Source organism: Ictalurus punctatus, chromosome 1, assembly GCF_001660625.3.
Source record: "Ictalurus punctatus breed USDA103 chromosome 1, Coco_2.0, whole genome shotgun sequence".
Classification (NCBI taxonomy): domain Eukaryota; kingdom Metazoa; phylum Chordata; class Actinopteri; order Siluriformes; family Ictaluridae; genus Ictalurus; species Ictalurus punctatus.
In genome coordinates, this window is record NC_030416.2 from 16,541,568 (window position 1) to 16,558,305 (window position 16,738).

Here is a 16,738-nt window from a genome sequence, read left to right on the forward strand (position 1 = left end):
TGCTGACCAGTTGCAGAAACAGTATAGTTTGATTATACATGCCTCAAAAATAGTTTTAAATGTACAATGATAAATATGTGGAGTATCTACAAATGAATCAACTTTTTATACAATAATTAAAATGTTATACAAACCTACTGCTGGTAAAATCCTACCCTGTCCTACCCTGTATTAATGTTGAAAAGCAGCAGGGAAATCTCTTAACAGCCCAATATACTGTACATACTTGAACAAAAATTGGTAGTGTTGCTGTACTTTAATGTGTTTGTGATGAATAACAGATAATTATAATCCACACGGTTTTGCAAGCAATACTGTCAGCCATTGGCTAAGGAAACTTTAACTGTTTTGTACTGTGCAGAGTGGCCTCTTCCATGAATGCTGTGAGTGTTTTGTCATACTTACAGTAATGATAAATCCTATATGCTTCCCATGAACTACTCATATGCTAATCCCCTAGACACGAGGCTACACAATTACAATGCACTTTTGTGCATAACTGATACTGAATGAGCAGTGATTTATGGGAAGTTCATGGAAGAGAAAAATGCTTAAAGAGAGTAAAGCTAATGTCTCAAAAACCTGGTAAGTCCTGAAAGAAGCAAATGCAGTTATCATGATAAGAGAGTAGTTTTAGTTATTCATCTTACTTCCAAGTCGAATAGTGGTGACACAAATTTGTACATTACAGCTTGGCTAAGATGGCTTCTGTTAGGTACAGCTGTAGAAAAGGCACACATAATAAAGTAACCACAGAATATAAAACATGTTAACTGTGTTTTTCACACCATATGATGAAATGCAGATTAATGTATCTTGTGGTTTTTGATCAGTGCTATCTGGTACTTCTGAACTCACATGGATGTAACTGAGTTAAATATGTTTCAGGTTGTACAACCTGTCTTTACAGGTTGTCTGTACATCTATAGACCCATTTTACTCTCTTACGCTCCCATTTTGTTCATAGATCCCTGCCATTTAAAGGATTCAAATAATGCAGTGTTGATGCCCTTTTAACAAGTTGTGAAATATGGTTGCATATATGATATGATGGATTTGACATTTTTGTCTCTGAATTTGTGGGGTGTACCTCATGGAAACTGATGGCCGTCATGGCTCCCTGGTGTAGTTTCTTCTTGAAGTTCTGGGCTATGCTGAGCTCGTCCTCACTGAAACGGTTGTGCTTAAAAAGCACAGCAACCTTCACAACAACTTTAACCAGGTCCTTAATCACTTTCTGGGCCTCTGTGCGGTTCCCTGTGTACTCCTTTGAGACACGGTACAGCTCGTCCAGGATCTCACTGCTGGTGTCATCAATGAACATCTGCGCTACTGATTTGTTGGCCATATTGCTGAGAATCTTCTTCTGGGCTCTCATAGCCAAGTCTCTGGAGCTAAAGTTCTCCATTTCTTGTAAAGGGGAAGGGAGAGACAGAGATACAAGTTAGCAAGTTTTTTTTCCTTCTTTTTTTTCTTTACAAATATATACTTTGAAATACATATTCATGATATGCATGTGATTTTAAAATGTGTATATGAGTGCATTCTTATTACAAAGATAATGTTGATCTACACAAAATATAATATTCAAGCTAGAAAATGCCTTGTTATTCGTTTATGTTGCATGTGGTCCACAATACCACATCCTCTGTTTCTTGTCTCTGTTTGTGTATTGTGTTACTGAGATTTTCAGCCTTTAGGGATATACCCTTAGGGCCATGCTGTAGAAAAAGTATCCTTGAGGGAGTGGAAATTGTATCCTGAAGGACTTCATCAGTACCAACATGTCATGTAAACAAACTAAAGACTATGTCAGCTTAGATTTCATTTATCTTTCACAATAACAAAACAGTTTAATATTTTATTTCAGATAAATTGCCATGTATTAGACCACAAATTCTATAAAAATAGTCAAACACAAGCAGAATACACTTCCTGTTCTGGTCTTTTTGCTCCTTGCAACTGACTAAGCATGCAAAGGCAGGTATGCAGGAAAAGATGATTGCATAGCTCACAAGTTTCCACATGCATCTCCAGATTGGGCCATAAAAACAGGAACACCAGAACCCGATGCTGCTCCAAACAAGCAGCTCTTAGTGACAAAAAGAACTAAATCTAACTACTATGCTTTACCATTTTTGATCCCCCATTGTGCTTTACACTAATTACTGTTATTACTTAATTGTACACAGTAGTACTCTCTTAGTGCCACACGACAAATGTGCAGTTGATAGTCTGATCCAAAAATAAAGAATGCTATCATGTTGGTGGTACGTCCAATTAGCTAAGCCAGTCTTTTTCTTTGGTCTGGTAAAGAATAATATGTTAATTGTGTTGTGTCAGTGGCAACACATCTGATGCTGTCATTATCACCTTTCTAAACAAAAGAAAGAGATGTACCTAACTAACACACTGTCATATTTGAATTACAGCAGATTTTCAATTTCTGTTAAACAAGTTGCTTTTTCTAGTTGCATGGTTTAATACTGACGACTGACTGATGTTGCAATACAACATCATCTTTAATCTGTTATAACATTCCTTACAATGCATTTATAACATAGTAACAGACCTGATCAAACTGTAGACTACCTGATAAGAAATGTTAATGTTTAGCATTAAAGAACATTACTTTTCATGTGATGTAGTGTAAATAGATTTGTATTACATTTATTTAGATTAAACAGGTTCCCAATCCACTTGCATTAAAAGTTCTTCCCCTTTGCCAGCATTCATTAGATACTTAGTACTAAGTGTTAGCTGAGAACCTGAGCTATACGGATGACTTAAGGAGAACTGTGATTGGTGAATTGTCTACAAGCAAGATAAATATTTATCATTCTTCAAATGACTGACGTGCTACAGTGTACAGTGGAGGGCTGAGTGTGCCGGTGCATCTAAAGAGGCAAGGCCTGGAGCTTATATAGGATGTAAAGTGTCCTGTTGGCTTGTGTTGAAGGCAGCAGCACTAACCATGTCATTAGAAAACAGCTAAAGGACAGGTCATAACCTGCTTTCTGGAGAGCTGGGACTGTTGGCTGGTGATCACACTGATTATACCAACCCGTTAATGCTCTTGTTCAAACAGAGCAGGCAGGCTGCCATGCATTTCACAATAGCTATATTATATTATACATATACGTTAGAAGCTTACAGTTTTGACTTTTCTAGAGTCCAAGGATTGTATAACTGTTCTGTAGAGAAATATATGAGTATATATTTACATGGATGCAAGTTTACTTCACTTGCTAGCATTGTATTGTGGGCATATCAGCTAAAACATTTGTTCCTATATAGTATGAGTGAAATTTTACTGCAGTATTGTATGAAACTTTCTCTTCAACATTTTGATTCAAAGAAAACAAGCTATTAATGATTTCACAGTGGCTAACCTGACAAAAAAAAAAAACAACAACAACTGTATGGGCTGTTTGGTGATTTCTTTATGCAAATAAGTGAGGACACCAGTGAAAAATTTCCCTCATGTACACTATCAGTATTTTAAGTATTGAAGTACAAGTGATAGCGCATGGTAGCTGTGTGTGGAATGTTTGATTTGTGTGATGGCAAGCACAGACTCTCCATGTCTCTTAGTGTGTGTGTCATGTTCTTTACGCCCTGTTCAGCACTGCGGTTGTTTTTCAGAAGATGACTGAGGAATGTACATGGTTGTTCATAAAGGAAGTGAAACCCTGTTCTGTTAGGCAGTAACGAAAAGTTGCCAATCATTTGCTTTTTCACAATTTCACAAGACATTGAGTCAGTTCTGATACCAGAGGCCCTGTAGTTTTCCATGCAACGGCTACTCTACATCAAAAGGAGCAGTGAACATCTCTGCTTATTTAGGTCAGTGTTAGACAGGGAAACTCCACTGTTTAAAATCTGCCTGCGTAATTGCAGCAAGTGGCACTATGTTTTCTAATCGGCCCATGACATAGGAGGCAGGACATGATACCTGTTCCAACTTGAACACAGGATAAATTCCCTCCAAACTACTGCTTATACAGGGAGGCGGGTAAGAGATAGCGCCAAGAATTTGTACAAGAGCCAGCTGCTCCAGCTGCTGAAAAAAAACACCAGCTTGTTTTCTCTTTCCGATTTAGAGAAACTAATTACAGAGATTTGGACTTGTTTTCTGTTGCTTTACGGTTAGTTTACTGATACAGTAATTTCATGCCTGTCTGTAGAGCCACACAGTGTGTATTGAGCTGAGGGCATAGGTCAGTAACAGAAGGCTCTTACCTGCTTTTTCTGTTCTTTTCCCTCCCTCCTCTCTGTCAAGTCTCTATCCTCCTTGTGTGTGCAGCTCAGGTGATCAACATCCAGGTTTTTTGTTTAAAAAAAACCCCAACAACAACAGTGCTCTCCTTAAGCAAGGATGGAATGACACAAAAAAACCTCCAAAGAAACTCTCTGATCTGCTCGACACTCTGTTTCAAGATAATCTGAGTTGTACTTCCTTGAGGAACTAATTGTCTAAGACACACCCCTAAGTGTGCATGTTTCTGTCTGCCTCTCTCTCTCTCTCTCGTTCTCACTCTCTCTGAACACACACACGCACTCACACTCATGCACACACACACACACACACACACACACACACACACACACACAGATACTGTCACAGACCGCCCTTCTCTCTCACTCTGCTAGCTGCTGACAGAGCACCAACGTGCCCTAACAAGTGAAACCCCTGTAAAGAATTTAGCAGTAAGCCTGGGATGCAGGCCATTGCAACGGGGAGGGGTTCGTTTTTTTTTGCAATCACTATTATTGGAATGCAGCCAGCCTCAACAGCCCTGTTCCTGCACTCTGACTCATGTTCATGTCCCCTGAGAAATGGCTGTTTGGCAGCTGAGTGTGATATAGAGCAACTGTAAAAACTTGAAAGATTTGAATTCTTCTGCAGAGAAAAGTTACATCAACTGACCTGATGCCAGTTGAGTGCATCTTTAACAACAAAAATAAAAACAACAACAACAACAAAAAAACCCTCACAGATGTTTATATCATTATGACTTTTTTGTGTTGGATGAATGCTGGTTTAATTTTCAAAATACACAGCAATTTCATGGAAGGTCTAGTATTCAGGCTTTAAACGGTTCAACCGAAACTACACTCTTGTGTTGTTAGAAGTGGTTAATGAACAACAAGGAACTACTCTACTTTTGCAACTCATTCTTGAAACTTGGAAGTGCAACTTGGTGGTTAAATTTTTTTTTTGTACACCCAACTCAAATTATGCCAAAACTCAGATATACTATTTTTAATTAATATTTGAATAATAGTATTAATTTTTCCTATTTAAATGCCTGGTTTAATACCCATCTTTTTCTTCTTCTTTGTTTTTATTTATTTATTTATTTATTTTTTTTTAAATAATCATACACTTACCTGTGTGCACCTAGTAGTAGTACGGCCCAGACGAAGTCCAAAGATGAATGCTTATCTGTCTGTTATCTGAATTATAACCATCTGGACTAGAATCATTCTCTATTAAAATCTCCATGCAGCTGGTTGGCTTTGGCAATTAGCCAGAAATTGTTTGCAGACTTTGGGGACAACGATGCAACTGTAATTTCTTGAATTTCAATGCTTACGAGTGCAGAGAGCTGTGAAATCTTAAACTATGGTTCAATTTAGTCTACATTTCTGTTATGTTACAGTCAACTGTTGTAGTCAACTCTGTCAGTTTAATATCTCTGTTAGATCACTGAGCACAAAGATGTGAAAACAACACCTTTTCCATAAATAAAGCCACTATTTTTAGCCTTTAGTGTGCCTTTTTAGGATGTAGAAGAAGACAACTATTAGGGTTGTATACAAGATGTTAAACTTAATATAAAACTCAAATTATTTACATTTGTTAAATGGATTAGTTCAAGAAGACAAATGAACTGATAGTATAATAGTCCAATTTAAGTCAGATCAGGGTTGCCCAGAAGTAGACATCAAGGCTTATTATTTTCTTTAGACATAGTAAAAAAAAACGTTGTTTTGAATATGTTAATAAATTGTCAATCAAAGCAAACTGTTTCATTTTAGTGTAGCTGTTAATGTGGATCAGAGTGAGCAGGAAGATGATTCTTGTTTAATGCTCTTCTCTGAGATAACAATTATTCTGTGCTTCAGAAACAGAACAGTAGTGCAGGGAGAGTCAGGGTAACTGCGGAATTAGGTTTGTCTCCATGGCAACAGACAGGAAGTGTCGCTTACTTGGTTTCCTGATGACTTCCTCTTTATCATAGAGTGACATCTGACATGACTACTTGTATGTGTGCTTAGTGAAAGAGAGATATAACTTGATAAAACCCCAGGTTTTGGTTACCTCTGCATGTTTTCATTTTACATGATCTTTAAAGAGAAAAAAAAATGCTCACATAATGTAGGTCACCAAGGCCAACTGAGAGAAATCATAATTTTCATTATTGTTGTTGAGTTACAAATGAATGCTATATGGTTTAGATTTTTTTTTTTTTACATTTATTTTGTTTTGAAAAGAACTGTGACTATGGAAAACTGCACAAAACTGATTTTTTGTGTGCTAGTATTTCCCATTAATCACAAAGATATTTGTGTGTGTGTGTGTGTGTGTGTGTGTGTGTGTGTGTGTGTGTGTGTGTGTGTGTTTGTGTGTGTGTGAGTGCGTGCTTAACACCTAAACCATTTACATATACTTTGCAAGCCAATTGTACATTTCAAGTAATACTTTTAACTACTGTATGTGTAACACTGCTTTTAGTCATTAAATGAACCTCAAAAGGCATAAAATATTGTATTGATTAAAAAATGACACAACATTGATTCATAAATATCCTTACTTAGAAGCAGTTAAACAATCACAACATATGTGCTCACTTCTGACAAAGTAAAGATAAACAAAGCAACAATGCAGATTTGATGCAGGTTTACTATACCAGAGCTATTACATTACCTATTATATTTATTCAATAGGCATCAATGAATCTGAGAAGAAAATGTAACTGTACATACATATATGCTAATGAAATGAATCCATTGAAATCCATTGACTGTATATATAAATGATTTGTTCAGATACTGAAATGTGCCCCACCATTCCACCATGTGAACTAAAGCAAGCCTGTGTATCAGACTTGAAAGCATGGTGCTAAACGTCTGATACTTTGGCTAAAAGAAAGCACCTCTCTTCTCCTGACAACAGCAGCATAAGGCTCTCTTTAACATTTAATACTTGAATGTAGCACAGCTTGTGGTCTGAGTGTTGACAGTTATGATTTCAGAAGATTTGAATATACTGTATTTGTACCTCTTACTCATTTACAGCAACCACTAGCTCCACCTTTGTACTAGCACAACAACTTGATTACTTATCAGTTTCCATTTATTAAAAACTCTCTCTTATTTATTTTTTTTATTTTTTAGGAAAAAGTTGGTAATTTTAGAAATGCATGCAAATGTGCTACTGTAATGCTTTTTCTGATTGTGAATTCAGGTGACATTTATGTCATGAGAATAGTTGGCATGTCTGGTTAGGACACTTCTATGACAACAGTATTAAGGATGATAAATTAACAGGTTTTAAATGCAGTATAAATCTCCACAAAAGCCAGTTTTCCTTTTCGCACTGCTGTATAGAGCCATCTCACATAAAGTTCTGGAATTCAGTTCTCGTACGGTATGTATGGTAATAATCTACAAATTTCAGAACTTAAGTTAAGCTGGTTCTAGACTTTGTTCTGTCAGTGAAGCAGGGCTTTTAGGAGTTCAGTCTGGTTTAAACTAGAGGAGGAATAATTGCTTGCGTCTCACAGAAGGGTGCAGGCTGCACTGCGCATGGGCAGGTTGGCAGGTAGCCGTGTGTACTGGTTCCTGAAGCTGTGCTTTTTGTTATTGAGCTCTGGGTCTTCCTTCTTCTGGCTGCCAGCAGGGGGAGAACTCTCCTGCGAATTAGCCGAGGCATTTTCTGCTTTGCCTCCTTTGTTGTTCTTTGTCTTTTTAACCTTCTCCTTGTCCTGAGGTTCATTAGTGGCCACAGTGGAGTCTGTGGTGCCCTCCAATGGTGGGAGTGTGTCAGGAGGCAGGTCTGTAGGGGTGGGCTTCCCCTCTGCCTGCTCCTCATTGGGAATGTTTAGGTTGGAGGTAGAGTGCTTGGTATTAGTACAAGTTGAACTGCCCAAAAGCAACCACCAGTGAGAAGGAAAGAGAGGTCAAATAAAGGCAAGCAAGTATGCTATCTTTGTCATGATTATTCTAATGATTCTAGTTATTGTTGCAGTGAATCTATTCCAGTCTAGTGTTAAAATCCTCTACTTACCCATTAGAGCTTCGATCCTCAGAGTCTTTCTGCTCACTGCTGTACCGAAGCTCTGCTGGGGTTTTAAAGGAAAGGTCCTTCTTCCCTTTCAGCCAATATGTCTTCATGTAACCCTTCCCCTTAATCATAATTATTATTTTTGTTTTTATATATTCATAACAAGTACATTTTATTATGTAATTTCACAATAAATAAAAATCTTGTGAATCCCTTGGTAACACTGTCAGGAAGCCATATACTCTATATCCACTAGGAATCTGTTCTATGCACAGTAGACTGGATGGATTGTGGGGTAATATGTACCTTTACAAAAATCTTTCCCCTTTCTTCAATGATATATGGCTCATGCTCCAAGTGGTCCTTAGTGGTCTGGCTAATGTGGATTTGCATGCCCTAATCACAGAGGAAGAGACTGATAAACAAGATGTACGTTTTATAACTCCCAATTCAAATTAATGTGATTAACATTCTTAATCCTTTGTTTGTCCCGGGACCTGCTACATTGCCTCCTGCTGGCTTGTCTAATAATTTATAAATTAAGAAATAGTTATGGTATCAGAGACACCACTAGATCATCTCTTACCACACCATTGGACTCCATGCGAGAGGCAGTGTTCACAGTGTCTCCAAACAGACAGTAGCGTGGCATCTTCAGTCCCACTACCCCAGCCACCACCATACCAGAGTGTATTCCTGTGAGATACAACACAAATACTGTACACTTATCAATGTCTCACTGTTATTTTCATCTCAGAAATGATATTTTTAAACTGCACATTTTGAATGTGACCTTGAAAAAAGAGACTGTAGAATGACAAAGGACTAGAAGAAGGCTATGCTACAACAACAATAATAATAAAATATAACTTCATGGACATATTGCAAAATGTCCCTTTTAAGTGTAAAATGTCAGGTGCGAGTACTTCCATTTCTGAAATGAATGCAGTGAGAATCAGATTGCAGTGGTCACAGTGCACCTACCAACACGAATCTGAATGTTATCCCCGGTAGAGGGGTCTTTGAGGTGATCGATGGAGCTCAGCATATCTAGAGCCATGTCACAGATATGGTGAGCATGAAATGTGGTCTTATTAGGCACTCCAGCCACCACCATGTAAGCATCTCTTATGGTCTCCACCTGGGAACAGTGTACATCACAGTGTCCTGGTTATTCTCATATAGCCAAGCCTAATTAATTAATTAATTAATTAATTCATTCATTCATCTTCAGTAACCGCTTTATCCTAGTCAGGATCAAGGTGGCTACGGAGTCTGTCCTAGAGACACTGGGCCCAAGGCAGGAATACACTCTGGATGGGATGCTTGTCCATTACAGGACATCTCACCCACACGCTAGTAGTTTTTATGGTCACCAATCTATCTATTGTTGTGTTTTTATGAAGTGGTAAGAAACTGCTGCACCCAGAGGGAAGCCATGTAGATATGGTGAGAACATCTGAAACTCCACACAGACATTGTCCTGAGCTCAGAATTGCTCTCTGGACCCTGTAGCCGTGAGGTACCAACACTTCCTTCTGTGCCACCGTGCTACCCACCTATATAGATTTCTAAACAAGTTGGTTAAAGATATGGGTATGGTTAAACCAATCTCTTGATCTGCTACTTGAACTGTGAGACCTAGCAGAAGCTCTAAATAACATAATTGAAATAAATAACGAAAAGGTCAGAAAGCCTTGTCTTCGTTGATTTGAATAATGTCCTTTTTAATGTAACTTTTGTTACCTTATACACGTTGTGTTTCTCACTGAGGGTGTCAAAAACGATGTAGATCTCATTGAGCATGTCCACCACCTGCATGGGTGTGATGTGGATACAGATTTCATTAAATTTGACCACATCGCTAAACAGGATGGTTACGTCCGGGAAAACCTAGATAACAGAGCCACAGGACAAAAATCAGCTACAAGTTACAAATAGCAGGATTATAATAACATGAACATTTCTTGCTTATAACGTTTATTTAGACAGAGTATCTGATGAGGACATTGTGCTGGCAAGGGACAAAAGCCTGTTATGTAAATGATGAGAAGGTTAGCCAACTAATTAGCTGGACAGGCACTGTGTGTGTGTGTGTGTGTGTGTGTGAGTCTGTGTGTGTGTGTGTGTGAGACTGTGTGTGTGTGTGTGTGTGTGTGTGTGTGTGTGTGTGTGTGTGTGTGTGCGTGTACATACTTGACAAGTTTCTAGTGCTGTGATGCCTTTGCGCAGTCGGTCAGCCACAGCTTTTGGTATCATAGCGTATAGCAGAGAGTCTCCTCTCTTCTTCTCCTCGTCCAGTTTCTTAATGATCTCTTGCAGCTGGGCATATTTCTGTTGCTCCTGTATAGGCGGCACACATTCTCCTTTATTGTAACCCCTTTATTGGGAACCCAGAACCCTACAATGTTCTTTATTTTTACTTATAAAAACCCAGGCGTGTCATATATTACAGAAACAACATCTTAACAAGTGACTTATATAGTCAAACGTAGGAAAGAGTCAGGATTATTCAGCCTTGACATTTGAATTATTTCAAGTTTAACATTATCTTGCTCTATAGGCAGATAATGCTAATTTCAAGTGTTTATTTCCATAAAGAAGCAAAATGATCTGTCAATAAAATAACATAATTTCAAGCTTTATAATAATCACATAATAAAACTTGATATTTGATATTTGATGTTTAGCAGGGTATTGTTAGGAAATGCTAAGTGCTGCCACTTTTGAGACCGTGGTGTGTGTACCTGGTCCAGAGCCAGCTGCAGCTCGGCTGATTGCTGAGTTCCTGCCAGAATGAGCTCTCTGCTAGAATCATGCAGGTTAAGGTCATTGACATAAACGCCCATTTTAATCATGTCCTCCACCGTCTCAATACTAAAAAGGAAATTGGATAGGTTTTAATGTAGAGTAAATCATTTGTAGCACTGTTTAATTCATTGATGCTTGTTTAGCTTTGACTTTATGGTATGTTTGCTCAAACAAATCTAGACAATTAAAATGGACATCTAAAATGATAAATCATGTGATGTTAAAGCTTTAGTGCTGGGTTCTAATTTGATCAGACTGGCTATTGACTGCTCTATATTGCTTCAAGCATATTGATTAAACAGGAAGCACCACATTTTGCTGCATGGCAGATGTAATTAAAGCTTACATGGGTGTGCCAAGGAAGATGAGTGAATCCCACTGAGGCACGTATTTCATCTGGCCCTTCAAATGGAGAGGCTTTTTAGGTGGCTCTCGCATGTCCTCAAATATAGTTTCACTGCACTTGCCTAAATACAAAAGAGAAGAGAGCCTCAATAAGTCAAATTGCTCCTAGACAGTCAGTGCAAGCATGTCTTCAAGCATGTTCACCTGACATAAGTGTTAACTAAACAAAACGGAGGTTGTAATTCCTTAGCTTGACTTTTGTGTAAATATGACATTTAGCATTCTGTTCTAATCTACAAATATATTGGGGAAAATGATCCTCTATTCCTCTAGTAAGTTAGCATGATGCTGTATTGATCAGGGTGGTCGGTTGTGAGTGGGTCTGTAAATATCACATCTAACCAGTGACGGTCTGGAAGGCAAGCAGTTCAATGTCTTCTCCTCCAGAGTTTGCTGAGCTGTTGTACTGGGTCAGAGCGCTGCTATACTCCTGATCGGCTCCTTTCATCTCATCCATTGCCTTGCTGTCTGAAGGAGCACAATGGCACTTTTATTTATTATTCTGTAATTCTGATTAGCTGGCAGATGTCCAGTATAGATGTATGATTAGAAACTGTTGTGATACAGTGTACAGTTTACAGCCCATGTTCTGTGTCTTTATTGTCCTGAATCTTTATTGTTATGTATTTTTATTGTTCTGATCTGTGTACTTGTTGTTCTGCACTCATCTCACACTGTTGTGTATTTGCACTTTATGTAGCCCTGTGTACTGTTATGTGTTGCACCATGGTCCTGGATAAATGATATTTCGTTCCAATGTACACAAGCATGGCCTATATGAAGGAATGACAATAAAAACCCACTTGACTTGACATACATTCTTCACTAAAATTAGCTGTTATTATTTAATAACATTATACAATATGCAACACAATGTATATAGGACAATATTACTTGAATCACAGTTGGGTATTAGTCTTTAAAAACTGTTAATTAGCACTTTGTGTATTGGGTGTAAATGTATTACCATTTGAATGGACTATAAAGCATCAACATAATGTGAAATATTAAGCAAACAGGATATTCATATTTAATTAAATTTTATATAAGCAAGTCTCACAAGTCTGAAAATACTGAATTTATTTATTTTTGGACACTTTAGAAGTGTCCACCACTTTGCAGTGGACTTTGTTAATCCTACCACAGACAACTCAAGGCCAGTGGGATGAAATGCAGTGTGAAAATTTTTGCCTTTCTTGCCGAAATATTCATCATGCTCCTGTCAGATTATAGCAAGCTGACAGCAAGTCTGTACCTCGTTCTTCCTTCTTTGGCTTCTCACTCTCCTCTTTCTCCTCAGGCTCTTCTTTGCTGAGTTTAGGGATGTTGACCTTCTGCTTGCTCTCTACAACTGCTTTTGACAGCAGCTCAAACACATTGTTGAGGTGAGTGTAGATCTGAAGGAGAACACATAGCATGTGTGTTTTGCTGCTCACTATAGATACAGAATGACGTGCTGGCCAGTAGCCTCAAAGAACTCTGTGTGGCCTCAGATTTTTTTTCTCCACAGTTCGTTTGGTAAGACAGCTCCTAATCGACACATGTCTCTACCCTTCAGGGGGTTCTCTTATGATCCTACGGACAATGCAGTTATCTGTTAATTGTAATAAAGCAACCTTCTACCTTTATCCATTTTGATGTTAGTGATTCGTGTCACAGGAAGATGGGAAATGAGATGTAAATTCAATTCCTCCTCCAATTCATATGGACCATCTCTGAATCAATAAGTGAAAATGTCTTAGTGGTGTCTGAGAAATGAAGTGCCTTTTCTCATATCACAGTTTGCACTGACAGTCTAACCGAACGTCTTCTCTTCATAATGTACTTTGTTTTGAATGTTTTGAATGGACCAGTGATGTTATCTTTTACTGCTGAGCCTTTCGAATCTGTTTATACACTGAGTAGCTAAGAATTCATAAATCACTAATGTCCCTTTGGCACATTTTGCATTATTGAATAGAAAGTGTCTGCTCAGCTAAAACAAACATAACTACCTGCCCTACTTACATTGTCCCAGCTAAACTCCAACATGGGCCGCACCAGAGTGAACTCCTCGTTGACCTTTTTGCCTTGCAGATCTGAGAACACTTCCTTCAGGCCATCTCCGATGCGATACATAGTCATGTCTCTACGGAAGATCACGCTGAAAGGAAACATGTCAAAGAAGATGCCTCTTTTCATAGGGAGCTTTTCATAACCAGGAGCTGTTTTTTGCTGGGGCATGCGGTGCTTAAATGCAGCATTGTCAAAGTTCATCTTGTACACCTACAGAAGTATTGGGGTGAAAATAGAGAAATCTGTTAGACAGATTCAATTCCCAGCCCTGTGAGACATTAAAGGTTTTCAGCTATTGCACATCTTTTGCGTGATCTTTTTAAAAAAAAAAATAGTTCAAGTGCTGATTTTTTTTTTCCTTAACACACTTACCACATATGTCATTTTCTCTGTTTCCTCCTTAGATAAAATCTCCACCTCAATGTCTGTGTTGTAAAATTGACGGCCCACTTGAGAGAGTTGGCCTACAGAAATGCATGACAAAAATTCAGGCTAATAGCATAAACGATGTAGGAAAAATTTTGTATTTTGCCAGTCAGTCACTACATGTAAACAGAAAATTTTAAATTAATCTATTTCATTAAGCAAGCTCTAACTTGTTCTAACTGTAAAAAGGAAGTGATAAGAATAATTTGCATTTTTAAGGTCAGTATTTGGTTGATACATTGGCAACATGGTTATCAACAACAACTCCACTTTCATCATCTTCACCGTGCATTTAATTTACATGATTCTGTTTTTGGGCACTAATTCCATAAACATGTTTTCCATGCAATCTACCAAGTTAATGCATTCATTTTTTACACCCAGCCTGTGCTTGAGTGTATGGTTACCTTTGACAAACTGAGTAAAACCCTTTCTAGTGGAGCGATAATGCAGCGTCAGACTCGTCTCACATTCTTCTTCCACACAGAAGCTTGGCGGTTGCACTTTGGGGAACGAGAAGCGGAAGTACTCGTGCAAATTATCCAGTTCATTGATGAAGTCTCGTACATTACGACCCAACACCTGAACCACACAGAAATAGGTGCAGAGGTAAAATAAGGGAGTAGGGACTTGTCTACTATATTTTATTTATTTTTTTAGAGTATTTAAGTATAGTTATTAATGCATGAGCTATGAATGTGAAAGGATATCAAGTAGTGTCTATTTCTATTTAAATGTACATGAAGTAAAGGAGGATTTCATTTGGAGGCTTGTCTATTGATAGCGTCACAGTCACCTTGAGAATCCTTTCATAACCATAGTTTCCTATTCGTTTGACCATATAAACTCCAAAGGCATACATCAGCTCATCGTGGGTCTTTCCCAGAACCTCTCCAGCTGCTTTAGCCAGACGAAGGATCAGATTGTCACTAGAACAAGAAATTCAAGTATTTCACTTTACAAATGTGTAAAAAAACAATGAATCTATACTCTGGGTTTATACTGTGAATTGTGGAATATTTGAGAAGTCTTACCACTCATTTAAAGCACCCTGTATCACACACAAACATACATGCATACATATGGGTGATGCAAAAGTTGCATCCTTGATCATTTCTGTTGAAAAAGGACAATGCTACTTTATTTTACAATGTGAATCTACAAAAGGTACAATTTCAACATCTTAAAAATTAAATGTGGGTGCATCCTGCTACACGACAAATATCCAAAACATATTAAAAAAAAAAAAGACCACATTTGAAGAATGCAGTGTGAATCATATAATCACAGTTATAAAAGATATGTCACTAAGAATTAGGAACAAAGTATTTTTTTAAAAAGCTGTTCAGAGGATACAAACAGGCTTGGAGGCAGTTATAATGCTATAAAGGTTAAATGTGTCCATACAATTTATTAGATTACTGATCTCAGGGTTATTATTTATTAATAACACTATTAATATTTTACCAAAAACTATTTGATCATTTTGTTACTTGCTGATAATGAAAGAACATTTTTTAAACCTGACTTGTCATAAATTAATTTCTTTTTCATTTTGACCTGTCGGAAAGGTCACTTGCATGTATATAATACAAATACTTAAGGCTGCTTATTCTCACTCTACTGGTACTCACTGATAAATAGGAGACTTACTTGTACATTTGGTGGCGTACAAACTTTAGGTGAGGAATCTCTGCCCGGGCCTCGATAAGCCTCCAAACATCCTCCCCATAGGACTCATTAATGTAGTCATTCACAGCTTCCAGATACAGGCCATACATCTTCAGAGGATTAAGAACCTCCTGACCTCTGCCACCACTGACAGAGTAGGGTCAAATATATCAGAGATGTTGATTTGCCCTTAAATTTTTACACATGCTTTCTAAAACTCAGAACACATTCTTCAGTGCTAAGATGGTAATAAAAACTGAAATATTAATAAATCAGACAACCAAATGAGGATAGTATGTAGGTGTTGCTTACCTGCAGTTCCTCAGTTCAGTGCACTGGGAGGTTGCGACTGGCCCAGGCTAAAACACACTGGCCTCCCTCTCTCTCTCTGTCCAACACCTGTTCCTGGCACTTGAAGCACTTCACACACTCCTCTGTCAGGACAATAGACATGGTGGGCTAAAACAGGCCCAAACAGGAGAGCTGAGGTGTGTTTGTGGCAGGTGCAGAAAAACATTGCTCTGCCAGACCTCATTATATAAAGATATGGCTAGCTGATATTTTACACTTTTTAATCAAATCCTTGATGTAATGACCACAAGAGGAATGATGATTGTACAGAGCGACCTAATATCTAGTACAGCAAGCATTTATTGAAAGCATTTATTGTTTTTAATGGACAATTCTGTACTTATGCTAACACTCTGGTCTGAGTCACTTTAACAAATGGATCAAACTTGTCTCATAAAAGACGTTGTATTTTAGCTGTACAGGAAAATGGAAAGGATAGGTTAGAATGGACTACTGAATTTTTTTTTCATCTTTAGTAAGTGTTATCCTAGTTAATGTAAGGTTGTGGTGAATCCAGAGCCATCCCAGGATCACTGGCATTAAGGTAGGTTACAGACCCTGAACATCATAGGGCAAGATGCATACACATATTCACACACTCATTCACACCAATAGGCAATTTAGTTTAGCCAGTTCACATTCTGGGGTGTTTATGGGATGTGGGAGGAAACAGGAGAACCCATATTAAATCGGACACAAAGACAACATGTCTGAACACACCTGCTC

General features: G+C 38.0%; 2 protein-coding genes across 3 annotated transcripts in view; both read right to left on the minus strand.

Annotated features, from left to right (window-relative positions):
- The window catches only part of tnfaip8l2b (tumor necrosis factor, alpha-induced protein 8-like 2b), a 9,274-nt gene extending 4,721 nt beyond the window's left edge, over positions 1-4,553 (minus strand). The window contains 2 exon segments of one of the 2 annotated variants that reach the window (NM_001200492.1): positions 1,091-1,410; positions 4,243-4,436. In NM_001200492.1, coding sequence (NP_001187421.1) covers positions 1,091-1,408 — 318 coding nt within the window. In that variant the 5' untranslated portion in view covers positions 1,409-1,410; positions 4,243-4,436. 2 annotated transcript variants of the gene reach the window in all.
- Positions 4,554-6,738: 2,185 nt separating this feature from the next.
- On the minus strand, positions 6,739-15,771 carry LOC108262134 (soluble guanylate cyclase 88E). Its single transcript, XM_053681486.1, has 15 exons — positions 15,644-15,771; positions 14,787-14,919; positions 14,398-14,572; positions 13,937-14,028; positions 13,517-13,774; positions 12,765-12,906; positions 11,859-11,977; positions 11,451-11,614; positions 11,041-11,170; positions 10,490-10,636; positions 10,040-10,186; positions 9,278-9,434; positions 8,880-8,989; positions 8,600-8,689; positions 6,739-8,415 (listed from the first exon to the last, which is right to left on the minus strand). The coding sequence occupies exons 1-15, from the start codon at positions 15,769-15,771 to the stop codon at positions 8,293-8,295; spliced, it is 2,115 nt and encodes a 704-aa protein (XP_053537461.1). The 3' UTR covers positions 6,739-8,292.
- Between the last annotated feature and the right edge of the window lie 967 nt (positions 15,772-16,738).

What these genes read in the sequence shown, in the direction of transcription:
- LOC108262134 (XM_053681486.1), bottom strand. Translation starts at nt 15,771, where the DNA reads ATGTATGGCCTGTATCTGGAAGCTGTGAATGACTACATTAATGAGTCC. An exon ending in CAGAGAAAATGACATATGTG is followed by an intron (nt 13,775 to 13,936) that starts GTAAGTGTGTTA and finishes ATACTTCTGTAG; the next exon opens with GTGTACAAGATGAACTTTGA. An exon ending in TGCAGCTGGCTCTGGACCAG is followed by an intron (nt 10,637 to 11,040) that starts GTACACACACCA and finishes CCGCCTATACAG; the next exon opens with GAGCAACAGAAATATGCCCA.